At 52.5% G+C, this 19,591-nt stretch overlaps 1 protein-coding gene across 2 annotated transcripts in view; it reads left to right on the top strand.

Annotated features, from left to right (window-relative positions):
• Positions 1–282: 282 nt before the first annotated feature.
• LOC140429711 (uncharacterized) overlaps positions 283–19,591 on the top strand; it is a 97,370-nt gene continuing 78,061 nt past the window's right edge. The window contains exons 1-2 of one of the 2 annotated variants that reach the window (XM_072517038.1): positions 283–375; positions 17,465–18,201. In XM_072517038.1, the coding sequence (XP_072373139.1) occupies positions 17,590–18,201 (612 nt within the window). In that variant the 5' untranslated portion in view covers positions 283–375; positions 17,465–17,589. Of the gene's footprint in view, positions 376–17,245; positions 17,365–17,464; positions 18,202–19,591 lie in introns of those variants that run through there. The other variant, XM_072517039.1, reaches the window with a different exon arrangement.

The raw sequence follows: 19,591 nt of genomic DNA, 5'->3' as shown, positions 1-19,591 counted from the left end.
TCCTGCCCACTGTCCATCGCCCTGCCCCATACTGAATGCAGTGAAACAGCCAATCAGCGCCCTCATTGGCCCAGCTGGGACAACACGTGTCCAGTGCCCAATCAGAATCCTTGCATTAATATCAGTCCCTCCAATCAGCGAGGAGGGAGAAGTGCCACCGACCAATGGGCGACTGGGTTCGGGACAGAAAGACGAGATGGAGCAATACTAAACCCGGAGCGGACGCACGGAGTGGGGAGGGCGGCCGGGAGCCGGGGAGCGGATCCAGGGAGGGGGAGCGGATCCGGGGAGACACGGAGCGGAGCCGGGGAGGGGGAGCGGAGGAGGGGGGACGGCGCTGACCAACTGCTCTGGCTTTCCGGAGCTCGCCCTCGGGTAAGAGTTCGGGGCGGGGGGCTCTCTCTCTCCTGCCCAGAGTCCGAAAGGGTGAGGTCCGGTTCCGCCCCCCGCCAGTGGCAGCACCTCCTGCCCGCGGCTGCCGGGTGTGAGGAGAGCGGCTTTCCTGGTCCAGACTGAGCAGCCTCTGCTCCAGGCTGACCATTACTACCGGTCACTTCAAAAAGATCAGTATTTCCAATTGGCACAACCTCGGATGCCGTTCAGCACCTGTGAAGATATTATTAACTTGCTTTTTCTTATCTTCGGTGTCTGATGACGCTGGGTTTGTGTTATCCTTTTTTAACCCCCATTTGGTTTGTAACGTGCATTGCTGCTTGTATTTTCCGAAACAGTGCAGTCAGGGGGAGTCCGCCAGACAGTCAGGACTGGTCGTATTCTGCATGACCAGCCTCAAGCACTCCACCGCTGCCCTGTGCTGTTGAGGGTCAGTTGTTGCCAGAATGAACATGGGGATATAGTGCTCCGAAAAGCGCCACAATCAACGAAGTGTTTTTGAAGTGTAGTCACTTATTGCAACATAGGGAAACGTACCAGCTAATTATACACACAGCAAGATCCCACAAACAGCAATAAGACAAATGAATGATTTTTAAAAACTCACTGATGGTTGTTAAAGGGGTAAACATTGGCCTTGGTGCCATGGCATCGTTTGCATGTGCCTGAGAGGACAAACTGTTTCAAATGTGTATCTGTCTATTTCAAAGCTCCGACTGTAAAGCGCCTCCATTGGATAGCTCCAGCCCAGAGTTTATGCTCAATTCCAGGAGTAAGACTTGAAGCCACAATCTTGTGCTTTAGAGGTAAAGAGTGCTACCACTGAGCCCTGGCTGATAGCAAGGGATTCTGCAATGTTACAGGTGCTTAGATGAGATGTTAAACGGTTGTCTGGTAGCTGAGGTGGCTACAAAATGTACAGGATTAGGAAAGATATCTTGTGGTTTGAAGGAAGCAAGTTTTTTGTTTTAAAGCTATCGTTGATTCATTCACCAGAAAGAGACGAGGCTCCCTTTTGAATTTGTTGATCTTGTCCATCTTGTGTCCCGGGCCAGTCTGCTTCATCTCCACAGGGTGAAATCAATCCTAAACTGCTGTTCTCCTGCCTTCCTCTAGTTGTTTGACATCCACTGTTACATACCTGCAGGAATGGTCAACCTGTCAATGCTCGAAATGCAGAACATGAAAGTGTAATCTTTGCAAAGAGGCACATGCTTTAAGTAGTGTACCAATATTTCCATGTAACTTCAAATCATACAATGTATGGATTGTGGGAAATGTTGAAATCTAGCACATCAGCATATCTGTTAGATTGTAATTATTTGCTTAAAATCTGGATTTGATATCTTGTGTCCCAATCTGATACATTCTTCCACTTGAGTACTTTTTTTCTTTATCTCTTGTCTCATTCCCTCTGTCTCTCCTTGTCCTTTCTATCCCTTGCCTTGCTCCCTCTATTCCCACCCTCTTCCCGACACCCCCTTTTTACACCCCCCCCCCAATCCATCTTCCTTCTGCCAACTGACTCCTCCATGTCGAAAGTAATTATTAATTCTCCCTCTGTGATTAGATGCCATTTAAACTCTACCTGATATATAATGAAAGTTAATGCTGATTTTCCATGGACTGCTGACTGTATGGACCTTGAGGGAATTGTTTGAAGAAAAGACAGAAGGCGGTATAGCTTCAGGAAGGCAGAGGCTACCTGCTCCAATTCTGGCCGATGGCACCTCTGCCAAAGTCACACAACAGCAGGACTGGCAAGAAGATAATAGTATAAATTTTTAGTCTCTTAAAGTAGTATTTTAACGTGCGTTAGCCTCTAGTACCGTGTGAGACTGTACCCAAGTAACCTAAATAAAGTTTTTTTTGGTTGCACAGCATTTCCACTGAAAGTTGCATCTGCATGAGATGTAGCAAAACAGGCCTCTGGAAGAGAAGGTGTAATTAAGACTACTTGCAGTCAGACTTCACTCTACGTGGCACAGATGTGCCAGGCACTGATTTAAACCTGTTTTCTTTTGAGGTCTTGTCTGCAAGGAAGCAGACTTTTGTAGATAGGTTTTAACTAAAATGGCCTGACTATTTGCGCATTGGGATAAGGTATTTGAACTAGAGCACTCTGTTCAGTTCAATCTCATGTAATATTCCTGTGTGATTTGCGCTGCTCTGCTGTCACTGTCCCAAACTGGGTTGCTGGCTGGGGTGGAAGATCAGTACTTGGAACCCCCTACACACAGTGGACAAACTATTTTATTTGCAATCACCAATGATAACACCCCTCAGAGCTTCCAAATCCTTTGTCAGTGACTGTCCCTGACATTTCAAAATGAATCAAAGTAAGCTTATAATGCTTCTTTACCTGTGCACCTCAGTGCTTTGGCATCAGCATCATTTCTGTGAGATGCTTCAACTGTGCTCACTGATTCCATGCTTGAAGTGTCCCCTGCAGAGTATTTGATGCTGGATGCTGCCCAGTGGCATGCTACAGAGCAGACTTTTGCTGCATAACATCTAACTCGGTAGAATCTGTGTATCTCGCCAGGCCAGCTTGCTTCGTCGTGTGGAATAAGAAAGCTGTCTTGCTCACCAGTTTCATTTTTTTAATTTAAAAAGTTTTCACAAAATATCAACAACAAAATGTAAAAGGAACCCAATAAAATTAAAATACAAAACAACCCAGTGCCCCCTCTTTTCCCCCCCCCCCCCTATAAATAAATAATACATTAACACCCGCCGAAACACATAGCAAATATATACACCCCCTCAGATCCCCCAGTATAGACAAACAAAACTAAAATAGAACCCCCCCCCCCCCCCCCCCCCCGGGGCTGCTGCTACTGCTGACCATTGTCTACCGTTCTGCCAAGAAGTCCAAGAATGGTTGCCACCGCCTGAAGAACCCTTGCACCGATCCCCTTAAAGCAAATTTCACACTCACCAATTTAATAAATCCCGCCATATCGTTGATCCAGGATTCCACGCTAGGGGGCCTCGCATCCTTCCACTGAAGAAGAATCCTTCGCCAGGCTACCAGGGACGCAAAGGTCAGAATACCGGCCTCTTTCGCCTCCTGCACTTCCCGGCTCCTCTGCAACCCCAAATATTGCGAGCCCCCAGCCCGGTTTGACCCTGGATCCTACCACCCTCGACACCGTGTTCGATACGCCCTTCCAAAATTTCTCCAGCGCTGGGCATGCCCAGAACATGTGGGTGTGGTTTGCTGGGCTCCCTGAGCACCGAACACACCTGTCCTCACCCCCAAAAAACCGGCTCATCCTTGTCCCGGTCATGCGTGCCCTGTGCAGCACCTTAAACTGTATGAGGCTGAGCCTCACGCACAAAGAGGAAAGAGTTCACTCTCCCTAGGGCATCTGCCCACGTACCCACCTCGATCTCCTCCCCCAACTCCTCCTCCCACTTACCTTTCAGCACCTCCACCGAGGCCTCGTCCTCCTCCTGCATCACCTGGCATGTTGCCGAGATCTTCCCCTCTGCAACCCACACCCCCGAGAGCACCCTGGCCTGTATCGTGCATGGCGGCAGCAGTGGGAATTCCACCACTTGCCGCCTGGCAAACTCCCTTATCTGTAGATACCTAAAGGCGTTTCCCGGGGGGAGCCCGCACTTCTCCTCCAGTTCACCCAGGCTGGCGAACTTCCCATCCACAAACAGGTCCCCCAACCTTCTTATCCCTGCCCTGTGCCATCCCGAAAATCCTCCATCTATTCTCCCTGGGAAAAATTGGTGGTTCCCCCGTATCGGGGTCCACACCGAGGCGACCACTTCCCCGCTGTGCCGCCTCCATTGTCCCAAAATTTTGAGGGCAGCCGCCACTACCGGGCTCGTGGTATATCTCATTGGAGGGAGCAGCAGCGGCGCCATTGCCAGCTCCTCCAGACTCGTACCCTCACAAGATGCCGTCTCCAGCCTCTTCCATGCTGCCCCTCCCCCTCCATCATCCACTTGCGCACCATTGCCGCATTGGCAGCCCAGTAGTACCCACAGAGGTTGGGCATCGCCAGCCCCCCCCCCCATCCCTACTCCGCTCCAGGAACACCCTTCTCACCCTCTGAGTCCTTCGCACACACACAAACCCTGTTATGCTCCTGTTGACCTGCCTAAAGAAGGCCGTCAGGATAAGAATGAGGAGGCACTGGAACAGGTACAAAAACATTGGGAGCACCGTCATCTTGACTGCACCCTACCCGTCAGGGACAATGGCAACGTGTCCCCACCTCTTAAACTCCTCCTCCATTTGCTCCACCAGCCTCGTGAAATTAAGTCGATGCAGGGCTCCCCAGCTCCTGGCCACCTGGACCTCCAAATACCTGAAGCTCCTCTCCGCCCTTTTTAGTGGGAGCTCGCCAATCCCCCTCTCCTGGTCCCCTGGGTGAACCACAAACAATTCTCTCTTCCCCATGCTGAGCTTGTACCCTGAGAAATCCCCGAACTCTCTGAGGATCCTCATTATCTCCAGCATTCCCCCCACCGGGTCCGCCACATACAGCAGCAAGTCGTCCGCGTAGAGCAACACCCTATGCTCCTCCCCACCCCAGCCCCCTCCAGTTCCTCGACTCCCTCAGTGCCATAGCCAGGGGTTCAATCGCCAGCGCTACGAGCAGGGGGGACAAGGGACACCCCTGCCTTGTCCTTCGATGCAACCGAAAGCACTCAGATCTCCTCTTGTTCGTGGCCACACTCGCCACCGGGACCTCGTACAACAGCCTAACCCACCTGACGGACCCCTCCCCAAACCCAAACCTCTTCAGCACCTCCCACAAGTACCCCACTCTACCCTATCGAAGGCCTTCTCAGTGTCTATCGCCGCCACTATCTCCGCTTCCCCCTCCGGCATCATAATAACGTTCAGGAGCCTCCGCACATTCGCGTTCAACTGACTCCCCTTCACGAACCCCGTCTAGTCTGGTGGATGACCTGCGGCACACAATCCTCAATTCCCGTGGCTATGACCTTCGCCGGCACCTTGGCATCTACATTTAACAATGAAATCGGTCTGTAAGACCCACACTGCAGGGGATCCTTGTCCCGCTTCAGGATCAAGTAGATCAGAGCCCGGGACATCGTCGGGGGCAACGCCCACCCTCTCCCTTGCCTCATTGAAGTTCCTAACCAGCACCAGGTCCACATATTTTTTGTAAAATTTGACCGGGAAACAGTCCGGCCCCGGTGCCTTCCCCGCCTGCATGCTCCCTATCCCTTTGGCCAGCTCCTCCAACCCAATCTGGGCCCCTAATCCCGCCACCAGTCCCTCCTCCACCTTCGGGAACTTCAGTTGGTCCAGAAAGCGGCCCATCCCTCCCTCCTCCAGTGGGGGCTCGGACCAATACAGTTCCTCATAAAAGTCCCTGAAGACCCCATTGATGCCAACCCCACTCCGCACCCCCCCCCCATCCTTAACTCCCCCAATCTCCCTAGCTGCATCCCGCTTCTGAAGCTGATGCGCCAGCATCCGGCTTGCCTTTTCCCCATATTCATAAATCGCCCCCTGGGCCTTCCTCCACTGCGCCTCCGCCTTCCTGGTAGTCAACAGGTCAAATTCGACCTCTCCCTCAACAGTCCCTCCTCCGGCACCTCCGCATACCTCTTGTCTACCCTCACCATCTCCCCCACCAACCTCTCCCTCTCCCCCTGCTCTCTCCTTATGGGCCCTAATGGAGATCAGCTCTCCCCTAACCACTGCCTTCAGCGCCTCCCAGACCATCCCCACTCGGACCTCCCCGTTATCATTGGCCTCCAGGTATCTCTCTATGCTTCTTCGGACCCGCTCGCTCACCTCCTCGTCCGCCAACAGCCCCACCTCCAAGCTCCACAACGGGCGCTGGTCCCTCTCCTCCCCCAGCTCTAGGTCTACCCAATGTGGGGCGTGATCCGAAATGGCTATCGCCGAGTACTCGGTATCCTCTACTCGCTATCAGCGCCCTACTCATAACAAAAAAGCCGATCCGGGAATAAACCTTATGAACGTGCGAGAAGAATGAAAATTCCCTAGCCCCCGGCCTTGCAAATCTCCTAGGGTCCACCCCTCCCATCTGGTCCATAAACCCCCTCAGCCGCCGCCGGCCTCTTACCCGTCCTAGACCTGGAGCGATCCAGTGCCGGGTCCAACACCGTGTTAAAGTCCCCCCCCCCCCCATTATCAGGTCCCCCCACTTCCAAGTCCGGGATCCGACCCAACATGCGCCGCATAAAACCCGCATCGTCCCAGTTCGGGGCGTATACGTTGACCAGCACCACCCTCTCTCCTTGCAGCTAATCACTTACCATTACGTACCTGCCGCCATTGTCTGTCACAATGCTCGAAAGACACCCTCTTTCCCACCAAGATCGCCAAGCCCTGATTTTTGGCACCCAGCCCCGAATGAAACACCTGGCCGACCCACCCCTTCCTCAATCTTACCTGATCTGCCACCTTCAGGTGTGTCTCCTGGAGCATGGCCACATCCGTCTTAAGCCCCTTCAGGTGTGCGAACACACGGGCCTGCTTAACCGGCCTGTTCAGCCCCCTTACGTTCCAGGTTATCAGCCGGATCAGGGGGCTACCCTCCCCCGCCGACTAGCCATAACCCCTCCTTGGCCAGCCACGCGCCCGCGCCCCACGCCCGGCCCGTTCCCCACGGCAGCAGACCCCCGTCCCAACCCCCTCTACTCGCTCCAGCTCCCCCTTGACCATACCAGCAGCAACCTGGTACCCCCCCCCCCCCCCCACCCCCCCCCAGCTAGGACCCCTCCTAGCTGCATTGCTCCCCCCATTGCACTCCCGCAAGTCAGCTGACTCCTGCTGACCCCGGCCACTCCCGCCTCTCCTTTGACTCCTCCCATTGTGGGACTTCCCCTCCCCTCCATTACCCACCAACAGGCTCTCCGCCTCCCCCTTCCATCCCAAGCGCGGGAAAAAACCTGCGCTTCCCCGCCCTGGCCCCGCCCCATCTAGCCTTCAGCGTGGGAAAAAGCCTGCGCTTTCCACCTGCCCGGCCCCGCCTCCTCTGTCGCAGCTCCTTTTACAGGCCCAGTCCCCTCACCCCCGACTCGGGCCTCCCCCTCCCCCACGGGGCCCCGTCCCCCCTACCGGCCATCCACCCCCCAACTCCGTTTACTTGCCACCCTCCAAGAGCCCACCCGACAGACCCAACCAAAACAGTGCCCAACTCACCCTAACCACCCACACCGAACCAAAACTAAACAAGAACAAAGAACATCCCCTCAAAATGTAACACAACAACAACAATCCCCGACCATCCCCACGCCCGACCCCCCCCCCATCCCGACCCTCAGTTTGTGTCCAGCTTCTCGGCCTGAACAAAGGCCCACGCCTCCTCCGGGGACTCAATAATGGTGCCGGTCCTTGTAGGTGACCCACAGACGCGCCGGCTGCAGAATGCCAAACTTCACCCCCTTCCTGTGCAGCACCGCCTTCGCCCGGTTGTACCCGGCCCTCTTCTTCCCCACCTCAGTGCTCCAGTCCTGATATATTCGAACCTCCGCATTCTCCCACCTGCTGCTCTGAGTACTCCACCTGAGTACGCACGCCCGATCAGCGATCCGATGAAACCGCACCAACACCGCCCGTGGCGGCTCGTTGGCCTTGGGCCTCCTCGCCAGCACTCTATGGCCCCTTCCAGTTCCAGGGGCCCCTAGAAACTCCCATCAGCGAGTTTAACATGGTGACCACATAGGCCCCCACGTCCGACCCCTCCAGCCCCTCCGGGAGGCCCAGGATCTGCAGATTCTTCCGCCTCGACTGATTCTCCATCTCCTCAAACCGCTCCTGCCATTTCTTGTGGAGCGCCTCTTGCGCCTCCACCTTTACCGCTAGGCCCAAGATCTCATCCTCGTTATCTGAGATCTTTTGTCAGACCTCGCGGATCGCCACCCACTGGGCCGTCGGGGTCTCCAGCAGCTTATCAATAAAAGCCTTCATTGGCTCCAGCAGGTCCGCTTTGAGCTCCCTGAAGCAGCGCTGGATAACCTCCTGCTGCTCCTGCGCCCACTGCATCCACGCTGTCTGGTCCCCGCCCACCGCCATCTTGCTCTTCTTCCCTCGCATTTTCTTTGGCTTCACCACCACATTTTAGTCGCCCCGCCCCGGTCCAAGCCATACACTGTCGGGGGAATGTTGCAGTCTCCTTCCCACACCGGGAAATGTCGTTGGGGTCCCTGAAAAGAGCCCCAAAGTCCGTTCCAAGCGGGAGCTGCCGAACATGCGACTTAGCTCTGCATAGCTGCAACCGGAAGTTCCTCACCAGTTTCATAAATGCAAACCATAGCCCCTCCTCTCTTAATTTCTATTCCAACCCAGGCCAAAATCACAAAGCAATCGAACCTGTGGTAGTGCTGTACTTTTTCACAGTAGTAGCAACTCCTCTCCTCCTTCCGCAATTGCAATCAATGATTTGCACTGAATTTCTATTCTCAAACTGATACCCTCTGAGAGGCATATGTGGCTGAAATGGCTTCTGTTTCAAACGATGCTGGTGCTGCAAAGTCCCAAGGTGAGCACCTGTCGGCACATGCTGCTCTTGGTTGTGTAGCCTTTTTGCTTTAAAGAAAATGAAGCAAGATGGCCGGGTGTGCTTTGGTTATACATGGTGCTGACCGTGGCTCAGTGGTAGCATTATTGTTTCTGTTGGAATGTTGTGATTTCAAGTCACACACTAGGCACTTGAGCACATAATCCAGGTTGAGGGAGTGCTGCACTATTGGAGGTGTTACCTTTCAGATGAGATATTAAAACCAGAGCCCCAGTTTTCCTTTCCAGCTGAGGTAAAAGATTCCGTTGTACCACTGGAAGAAGAGCAGTGGAATTCTCCCAGCACTCCTGGCAAATAGTTATCCCTTAAGCTTCTCTAAAACAGGTTATCCTATCATCACTGTCATTGAATTTATGCATTTTCTTTGTGTGCAATTTGGTTGATGAGTTTACATCAATGAGTATCATTCAAAGAAGTATTTTATTGTCAGCGAAGCACTTTGAGAAACCTTCGCAGGACATGATGCTGTATAAATATAGCAGGTTATTCATGCCTTCTCAATCTTGTCCCTCGCCTGAGGTGTGGTGACCCTCAGGCTAAATCACCACCAGTCAGCTCTCCCCCTCAAAGGAGAAAGCAGCCTATTAAGTTATTCCTTTTCCATAAAATCAAAAGGTGAAATCATGAAACAGCGCCCTTTGAAAGAAAAACTAGTGTTTATATTGCACCTTCCAGAATCTCAGAATATTCCACATCACCTCATAGCCAGTGAATTACTTTTTTAAAGTGTAGTCAGTGTCATGGAGGCCAAAGGCAGCAGCCAGTGTGTGCACAGAAAGATTCAACTATCAACAAATGAGGTGAATGATCGGGTCATCTCTTGTGGAGATGTTGGCCATATTTATTGTCTCATTGTGTACTGGCATTGGCTGTGGAAAATGGGTACCACATATTGATAGCTGAACAAACAAAAATTGATACGACTGGCTTGTTGCAAGCCTATGCCTGGAACTACTGGGCGGTCAAATACTGTACAGAGGATGCAGGAAAAACTCAGCATGTCTAGCAGCATCTGTAAGGAAAGAAATCGGAGTTAACGTTTCGAGTCTTTTGGCTCTTTGTCAGAATTGAAGAGAGGGAGAATGTTTCGAGCTGAGTGAGATTGCAACAAAACTTTGTTTTGAAACCGACCTGTTGTAATGAAGTCTGTTTATTATGAATGAGCCTGTTTATTCTGAATTAGCCAATGAACATAAGATTCAAACGTTTTACTCTCGAACACTGCTTTATTTATTAAAATCAGTGATATTTATTTTGTTCAGTTCTTCTACTACTACTTTGCCTCTCCTTCAACCCAAGGTTGTGAAAGCAGCAGTTCTGAAGCCATATGTAGTCCCCCGAGTGCCAACATAGAGTCATACAGTACAGAAGAGGCCCTTCAGCACATCTAGTTGGCACCAATAAATCTACACTGATTCTACTTTCCAGCACTTGGCCCATAGCCTTGAATGTTATGACATTTCAAGTGCTTATCCACGTATGTTTTAAAGGTTACAAGGTTTCCCACCTCTACTACTCTCTCAGGCAGTGCCTTCCGGACTCCCACCGCCCTCTGGGGAAAAAAATGTTTCCTCAGATCCCCTCTAAACTACCTTAAAATTATGCCCCCTTCAACTAAGCTGCTTCCTATCCACTCTGTCTATACCCCTCATAATCCTGCACACTTCAATCAGCTCCTCCTTGGCCTTCTCAAAGAAAACAACTCAAGCCTATCCAGCCTCTCTTCCTACTCCATCCCAGGCGACATCCTGGTGAATCTCCTCTGTATCATCTCCACAGCAATCACACCCTCCCTATAATGAGGTGATGAGAACTGAACACTATTCTCCAGCTGTGGCCTAACCAAAGTTTTGTACAGCTCCAACATAACCTCCCTGCTCATATAATCTATGCCATGACTGATGAAGGCATGTGTCCTGTATGCCTTCTTAGCTACCCTATTAACTTGTCCTGGCACCTTCTGTTTCTGTTTCTGAATTGAATTGCACAGAGGTTTGCAAAGGATTTGAGCTCATCCAAAACTCTGCTGTTCATTTTCTAACTCACACCAAGTTCTATTCATAGAATCATAGAATTTACAGTGCAGAAGGAGGTCATTCGGCCCACCGGCCCTTGGAAAGAGCACCCTAGCTAAGCTCACACCTCCACCGTATCCCCATAACTCAGTAACCCCACCTAACCTTTTTGGACACTAAGGGCAATTTAGCATGGCCAAACCACCTAACCTGCACATCTTTGGACTGTGGGAGGAAACCGGAGCACCCGGAGGAAACCCATGCAGACACGGGGAGAGCGTGCAGACTCCGCTCAGACAGTGACTCAAGCCAGGAATCAAAACTAGGACCCTGGAGCAGTGAAGCAACTGTGCTAACCACTGTGCTACCGTGCTGCCCATTTCAGCCTTGATGCACGATCAATGACCACTAAAGCAAGGTTGTAGTCCAACTGAAGGCTTTAATAAGCTAGATGTTTCCCCCAGCTGCTCCGGTACAGAATGATGGCTGCTGGGGCGGCACGGGTTCTTATACCTCGCCTTGCAGGGCAGAGCTATCATACATTCTAACCAATAGAAAGCATACAGTTTCCACCAATGGTGCTTTAGCCTATCAGGTACCATAATACCTATAATACCACATTCACCCCCTGTTAAAAAAAGAGTCCGGCGGGGGTGGTGGCCTGAAACTACAAAACATGGCAATGTGGTATAATTAGTTATGGAGGTACCGTAATACCTCCATACAGTGTTTAGTAACTATTTACAATTCTGATAGCTATGTACATTTGATGGTTTATATTTACTGTTTACAATTAAAATGAAGCAATCAGTCGATTGGGGGCCCTGGTCGTCCTCTGTGATCGTCGGAACTTCGGTTGTGACTCCGGTGGAGGCTCGGGCGTCTGTGACTCCGGGAGCGTGGCTTCGATCTCCATGGCAGCTTCGGCACCCCTAGACGGCGCTGGTGGGGAAAACGGTTGACCTGGGAAGGGAGGGCCTGCGTGGGGCGTCGGTGGGCGGAAGGACCAATCCTCCTGTAAGGTGCTGCGGTGGAGGAGAGGGTGGGACTGGTGGCTGGGATGTGCGTGGGGTTCCGGCGGGCGACAGGTCCCGTAGGGAGACCGTATCTTGTCGGCCGTCTGGGTTCGCCATGTAGGAGTACTGGGGGTTAGCATGGGAGCAGATGGACCCTCTCGACCAACGGGTCCAACTTGTGCGCTCGCACGTGTTTTCAGAGCAGGATGGGTCCGGGTGCTGCCAGTGAGGTCGGGAGCGACATCCCAGAGGAGGACTTCCTAGGGAAGACTAGGAGATGTTCGTGAGGTGTCTGATTGGTGGTCGTACAAAGCAGTGACCGGATGGAGTGGGGGGCATCCGGGAGGACTTCTTGCCAGCGGGAGACTGGGAGGTTCCTGGACCGTAGGGCCAGTGGGACGGTCTTCCAGACCATTCCGATCTCCCTCTCTACCTGTCCGTTACCCCGGGGGTTGTAACTGGTCGTCCTGCTCGAGGCGATGCCCTTGCGGAGCAGGAATTGACGCAGTTTGTCGCTCATAAAGAAGGACCCCCTATCACTGTGTATGTAAGCGGTGAACCCGAACAGTGCAAAGATGCTATGGAGGGCCTTGATGACAGTGGTTGCGGTCATCGGGGCAGGGGATGGCGAATGGGAACCGGGAGTACTCGTCAATCACGTTCAGGAAGTACGTGTTGCGGTCGGTGGAGGGGAGGGGACCTTTGAAGTCCATGCTAAGGCGTTCAAAGGGACGGGAAGCCTTTATCAGGTGCGCTTTCTCTGATCCGTAGAAGTGCGGTTTGCACTCCGCGCAGATTTGGCAGTCCCTGGTGGCTGTCCTGACCTCCTCGATGGAGTAGGGCAGGTTGCCGGTCTTGACAAAATGGAAAAAGCGAGTGACCAAGGCACAGGTCCTCGTGGAGGCCTCGGAGGCGGTCCACTTGTGCGGTGGCACATGTGCCACGGGACAGGGCGTCAGGAGGCTCGTTGAGCTTCCCGGGATGATACAAGACTTTGTAGTTGTCGGTGGAGAGTTCGATCCTCCACCGCAAGGTCTTGTCGTTTTATCTTGCCCCGCTGTGCATTATCGAACATGAAAACAACCGACCGTTGGTCCATGAGGAGAGTGAATCTCCTGCCGGCCAGGTAATGCCTCCAATGTCGCACAGCTTCTACTATGGCCTGGGCCTCCTTTTTGACTGAGGAGTGGCGGATTTTGGAAGCATGGAGGGTACGAGAGAAGGCCACGGGTCTGCCCGCTTGGTTGAGGGTGGCCGCCAGAGCTACTTCGGACGCATCGCTCTCGACCTGGAAGGGGAGGGACTCGTTGATGGCGTGCATCGTGGTCTTTGCAATGTCTGCTTTGATGCGGCTGAAGGCCTGGCGGGATCTATCGACAGGGGAAAATCTGTGGATTGGATCAGCCGATGGGCCTTGTCCGCATAGTTGGGGACCCACTGGGCGTAGTAGCTAAAAAAAACAACTCGGCAGCGCTTCAGGGCCTTGGAGCAGTGCAGGAGGGGGAACTCCATAACGGGTGCATGCGTTCAGGGTCCTATAACTCCATTTCGCACTACGTAGCCGAGGATGGCTAGGCGGTTGGTGCTAAACACGCATTTATCCTTGTTGTATGCAAGGTTAAGGATTTTTGCGGTCTGGAGGAATTTTCGGAGGTTGGTGTCGTGGTCCTGCTGGTCGTGGCTGCTGATGGTGACATTATCGAGATACGGGAATGTTGCCCGTAAACCGTACTGGTCAACCATTCGGTCCATCTCACGCTGGAAGACCGAGACCCCGTTGGTGACGCCGAAGGGAACCCTTAAGAAGTGGTAGAGCCGCCCATCTGCCTCAAAGGCAGTGTACTTGCGGTCACTAGTGCGGATGGGGAGCTGGTGGTAGGCGGACTTAAGATCCACCGTGGAGAAGACCTTATAATGCGTGGTCCTGTTTACCAGGTAGGATATGCGGGGGAGAGGGTACGCGTCCAGCTGCGTAAACCTGTTGATGGTCTGACTGTAGTCGATGACCATCCTATGCTTCCCCCCGGTTTTTACCACCACTACTTGAGCTCTCCAGGGGCTGTTACTGGCTTTAATGACCCCTTCCCTCAGTAGCCTTTGGACCTCTGACCTAATAAAGATCCGGTCCTGGCGTCTGCTCCTGGTGGCGACGGGTTTGCAATCCGGGGTGAGGTTCGCAAACAGGGAAGGCGGGTCGACCTTAAGGGTCACGAGGCCGCAGACAGTAAGGGGGGGGGGGGGTAGAGGGCCGCCGAATTTGAAGGTCAGACTTTGAAGGTTACACTGGACGTCTAAACCCAGGAGTGTAGCCGCGCAGAGGTGGGGAAGGACGTAGAGACGGAAATTTTTGAACTCCCTTCCCTGGACTGTGAGGTTTGCTACACAAAACCCCTTTATCTCCACTGAGTGGGAACCGGAAGCCAGAGAGAATTTTTGATGAATGGGGTGGATGAGGAGAGAACAGCGTTTTACCGTGTCAGGGCGTATGAAGCTCTCCGTGCTCCCAGAGCGAATTAGGCAGGACGTCTCGTGCCCGTTGATGAATACGGTCGTCGTAGCGGTTGAGAGTGTTCGAGGCCGAGATTGATCCAGAGTCACCGAGGCTAATCGCAGCAGTTGAGAGTTCTCTTCGGGCAGTGCGTGGTCAGCCGAGCTGGGGTCCTGGGGGTTCATCCAAGATGGCGGCTCCCATTGGTCGCACATGGCTGGGGGTGCACAAAATGGCGGCGCCCTTCCCTCCAACGTGGCGTCTGCAGAACAAGATGGTGGTGCCCGGGGTTCGCACGTGGCCCTGGAATATGAAGATGGCGGCGATCGCTGGCCGCACGGGGCCTGACATACCCCCACGAAATGGCCCTTTTTGCCGCATCCCTTGCAGGTGGATGCGCAGGCCGGACAGCACTGGCGGGGGTGCTTGACCTGCCCGCAAAAGTAGCAGCAGGGCCCCCCGGGGTTGCCAGGCTGCCTTGCAGCGCAGGCCTGTGGGGAAATGGGGGAAGTCTCGGGGTCGGCCGCGGAGGGGTTCCAGGGTGCCCAGGGGGCTGCCGCACGGTCGGGAATGTAAGCCCGGGCGTTCCTGGAGGCCACGTCCAGGGAGCCTGCAAGGGCTCGTGCCTCCCTGAGACCCAAGGTGTCCTTTTCTAACAGACGCTGGCGAATGTATGAAGATAGCATACCTGCCACGAAAGCGTCTCGGACTAAGAGTTCTGCAGCTTCTTCCCAACACCAGGAGTGCACGGTAGAATTCCTCCAGCGATTCCCTAGGGGTTTGTCGCCTTGTTGCAAGCAGGTGCCGGGCGTAGACCTGGTTTAGCGGGCAAATATAGTGTCCTTTTAGCAGCTCTATTGTTGCATCGAAGTCTTCCGCTTCCTCGATGAGGGTGTAAATCTCTGGGCTCACCCTTGAGTGCAGGACGTGCAGTTTCTGCTCTCCTGTGGGTGCGTCTTCGGCTGTCCCGAGATATCCTTTAAAGCACGCCAGCCAGTGCTTCAAGATTGCCGCTGAGTTCGCCACGTGGGGGCTAAGTTGCAGACACTCCGGCTTGATTCGGAGCTCCATCCTTTCTTCTTAAAAAAAACTAGCATATTAAATTGATGCACGATCAATGATCACTAAAGCGAGGTTGTAGTCCAACTGAAGCCTTTAATAAGCTAGATGTTTCCCCCCCCCCCCCCCCCCCCCCCCCCCCCCCGGGTTCTTATACCCTGCCTAGCAGGGCGGAGCTATCATACATTCTAACCAATAGAAAGCATACAGTTTCCACCAATGGTGCTTTAGCCTATCAGGTACCATAATACCTATAATACCACAAGCCTTCAGCTCTGCGATTGTTGCTCCACATTGACTGCTCTTCTGCATACACCTTCATTTTAAAATCTCATCCTGGTGTCCAATTTTCTACACATCTCCACCGTTCCAATATCTCTGTAACCTCCTTCAGACCTACTGACCTCTTCTGCATTCCCACTTGCCTCAGGGCACCATGTGCGGCTCTGCCTTCAAGTGACCAGGCCCTTAAACTCTGAAAGACCCTCTCCAAACTCCTTCACCAGTCTCCTCTTAAAACCGAAGTGTTGGAGCAAGCATTTTACCACATGTTTTAACCTCTTTCTGAGGTGTGGTGTCCATTTTATGTCTGATTTACCTCCTGCAAACCACTTTTTGACATCTTTTAATGTAAAAGTACTATAAATATACCAGTCGCTGATATGGTTGTTGCATAGAACGCAGCTTTCAGTGAAATTCATAATGCTCTTTGAAGTGCCCTAGTCCACAGGGAGCAAGAGCTGGAAAGTGGGATGCGACTCGATAGCTCCTTGACGGTAATAAAAGCAAATTACTGTGGATGCTGGAATCTGAAACAAAAACAAAAAAATTGGACAATCTGAGCAGGTCGAAACGTTAGGTCCCTTCTCTCTTCACAGATGCTGTCAGACCTGCTGAGATTGTCCAGTGTTTTCTTTTGGCTCCTTGTGTCCATGAGCCTCCTCCCAGCTGCAAATTCCTCTGATTTTGCAAGCTTACAGTTCTGTTAGTGAGACAAATAACTTTTAGAGAAAGCAACATCAATTAAACCTAGTTGGTCCTATACTTGAGTGGTGATATCTCCTAATTGTTTTGAATTCAATCTTCTGCAAGATGAGCTTATTGGCAGGAAGCTAAATAGCTACTTTCCTCGGATCACATCTGGGATTCGTCAATTGTGCTAATGGCGTTTTTCAGTTCAGATCCCTTATTCCCCATTTGGTTCAAATGCGACCTTTGCAACATCTGGAATTGTCTCCATCTGACATGCTATGCGAGAAAGAGCATTTTTCTCCGTTTGTGTGCATCCAACTGAATTGTAACTTAATTGAAGACACTGAGTTTTAACTGGAAATCGTCCTTAAACGTGACGGTGGTTAAATCCAAAATCGGGGCGCTGACACCAATGGGTTTGAATCATTGTGGCTCTCTGGGATTAGGATGGAGAGTGGCAAAGTTGGCGCTGTGGTTTGGGTGGTGGAAGCGCCCGTCTTGTAAACAGGAGATCCTGAGTGCAAATGTCAGAGGTGCCTTTAGGTCAATGCAGCGTGCTCGAGGGAACGGTGCTCGCAATTTAATGCTGAAAGCAGAAAATGTTGACAAGATCTCTGAACCACCTCTCTTTTTACTCCCCCCCCCCCCCCCCCCATCCCATCCCATCCCATCCCATCCTAATTAGCCAAAAAGCACCAGATGTGAGCGCTGAGTTATGTGTACTTCGCTGCTGGTGATAGGATGTCCTTTCCACTGGCTGGAGACTGCCAAGAAAACGCCTCCGGGCTTCCAGAAGAGCATCTTTGACCAAGCTGAAACCCAGGGAGAAACCTCCCCCTCCCCTTCCCCACAGCAAAAGAAACTCGCTTGTAACAAAATGATCTTTTGCAGATTTGTATGTGTGTGTGTGAGGGAGAGAATTCTTGGCTTCCAGATTTTAACACTGGCCTCTTGTGTGTTTTCTTCCAGCTCAAAAAAGATGTGAACGAGCGGGACGTGTGACAGAGAGAGATACAGTACTTTGTGAGCCACAGGCGCTGGGACAGTGGAGGGAGAACTTTTCCTGGGAGCTGAGGTGTGTGTCTGGCTGAGCCATGTCTGCTGGAAGAGGCTTCGGCTGTTCCGGGAAGGCTTGCGAGCAGCAGAAGCCAGGGGAGGCGAGCGTAGTGGTGGTGGACTCGGATTCCGAGGAGGAGAGGCTCTCGGCGAATTGCCGCCAAGCCGGGCGAGGGGCGGGGCGCCCGCCGGCAGCGGGGGGCTCGCTGTGGAACGGCGGCGGCGAGCGGCTGTGGGAGAGGCGGGCGGCCGCCATGTGCACCCCACGCAGCCGGCTGCCCGGCGCCTGGCCCAGCGAGCCGCAGAGCCCGGGCGCGCTGCCCCCCGCCCTGGGCGCCATCTCCCTGCCCCCCGGCATCCTCATCATGACCGCCCTGCACTCGCCCGCCGCCGCCCTGGCTGCCATGGCGGACGGCGCGCTGCAGCTCGCCAGCCTGCCGGACTGCACCGCCCTGCCTCAGCAGGCCCCGCCCGCCGCCGCCAGCCAGCCCGCCAAGAAGAAGAGGAAAAGGTGCGGGCTGTGCGCACCCTGTCGGAGGCTCATCAACTGTGGCGAGTGCAGCAGCTGCCGGAACCGCAAAACCGGCCACCAGATCTGCAAGCTGCGGAAATGTGAAGAGCTGAAGAAAAAGCCAGGCTCTTCACCAGAGGTAGAGTAAAACGCATGAGGGGGGTGGCTGGGTGGGGGGTGCTGCATTCTTCACCATTCATCCAAACCTTGTCGTCAGTGAGGAGCTTTTGGATTAACCAGGGTCATAACCCCGTTTCTTCAACTCGTGCCTGCGAGGATCTGAACTATTGTGCAACTTCCTTTTGGGCCGGCCGCACTTGTCCCTTTCCCTTGAGATGCTGTAATTGGGTAGAGTGGAGAGGTGGCAGAGAGAAAGAAACACTACACCTGGAACTGCTTCTTGGAGTGAATGGCCGTAATGAGCGCTGTAGGACTCTTCAAAGTGTTTTTCCCCTGTGTCCCATTCATCCACCATTCAATCTCTGGCAATTCCCGTTTAAATTTGGGTTCTATTTACTGGCATTGGCAAATCCACTGGTGTACAGGTGTGTAAACAAGGCAAGGAAGTGGGAGATGGAACTGGAGACAACGCATTGTGCTTGGAATGCACCATCTGCTTCAGTCTGGCTAAAGACGGGCAGTAATTCTGCATTAATACTCGGCCTGTTAGGTTACCTTGTTTGAATTCTGTAGACCTAGGGAGACCTCTTGCCTGGTTGGTAGATCAGCCCTAAATCAGAAAGGCATACTCAAGGCTTGTTAGTATCAGTAACAGGAGATATCTGCAGCTTAATGGGGAATTTGCATTTACGTTTATCTCAGCTAATCAAACTCCCTAGTATACACCAAAAGGCTCACCAAGACCAACATTTGGATGCTCCTGGTCTAGGGTTGTTGTTGGCCAATTTCGACAAGTGTGACTAGTTTTTACAGCAACCCTAACCCACTCTGACTATGTGTTGCAAGTGGTAAGGAGACTTGTCTGTTGGACGCAAGACAATTTAGCATTTGAAGGAGATATAATTATTTCATCTGCAAAAAAACAGGAATCCCTTTAAATCAATGGGTGAAAATTTGTACTCCTGTCTTTCAGAAATGTACTAGCCAAGGCGAGGTTTTTGGCTGTCATGTGCGTATCTGCACCTGTAAGCTGATTGGTTAACATTTTGGGGCTTAACTTCTTATGTACTGAGTATGATTTTATCTATGGCACAGTGTTGGATATCTACTGTACTGGAGAATTTTAATACAATTCCAATCTGATGGGACCTTTCCACAATCTCGGGAATTTGGGGAGATTAGAATCAATGTATCTACTACTGCTTCAGGCATTTCTTTAAGATCCTAGAAAGCAAGACCTCCACGCGAGGGAATTTCTTTTAGGTCTAATACTTTTCCCAGTACCTTTTTCCTAGTAATTGATGGTTGAGGGAAATTCAGCATGGGATTCGCTGATGATCAGTATTGGGATCACTAGTGTTACAAAACTGATTCTAAGTTGGGACTGTAATCTTGATGGACATGGGCCA

The sequence above is a fragment of the Scyliorhinus torazame genome, chromosome 9 (genome assembly GCF_047496885.1).
Source record: "Scyliorhinus torazame isolate Kashiwa2021f chromosome 9, sScyTor2.1, whole genome shotgun sequence".
Classification (NCBI taxonomy): domain Eukaryota; kingdom Metazoa; phylum Chordata; class Chondrichthyes; order Carcharhiniformes; family Scyliorhinidae; genus Scyliorhinus; species Scyliorhinus torazame.
The sequence above is the reverse complement of the archived record's forward strand: the minus strand, read 5'-3'. Positions and strand labels throughout refer to the sequence as shown.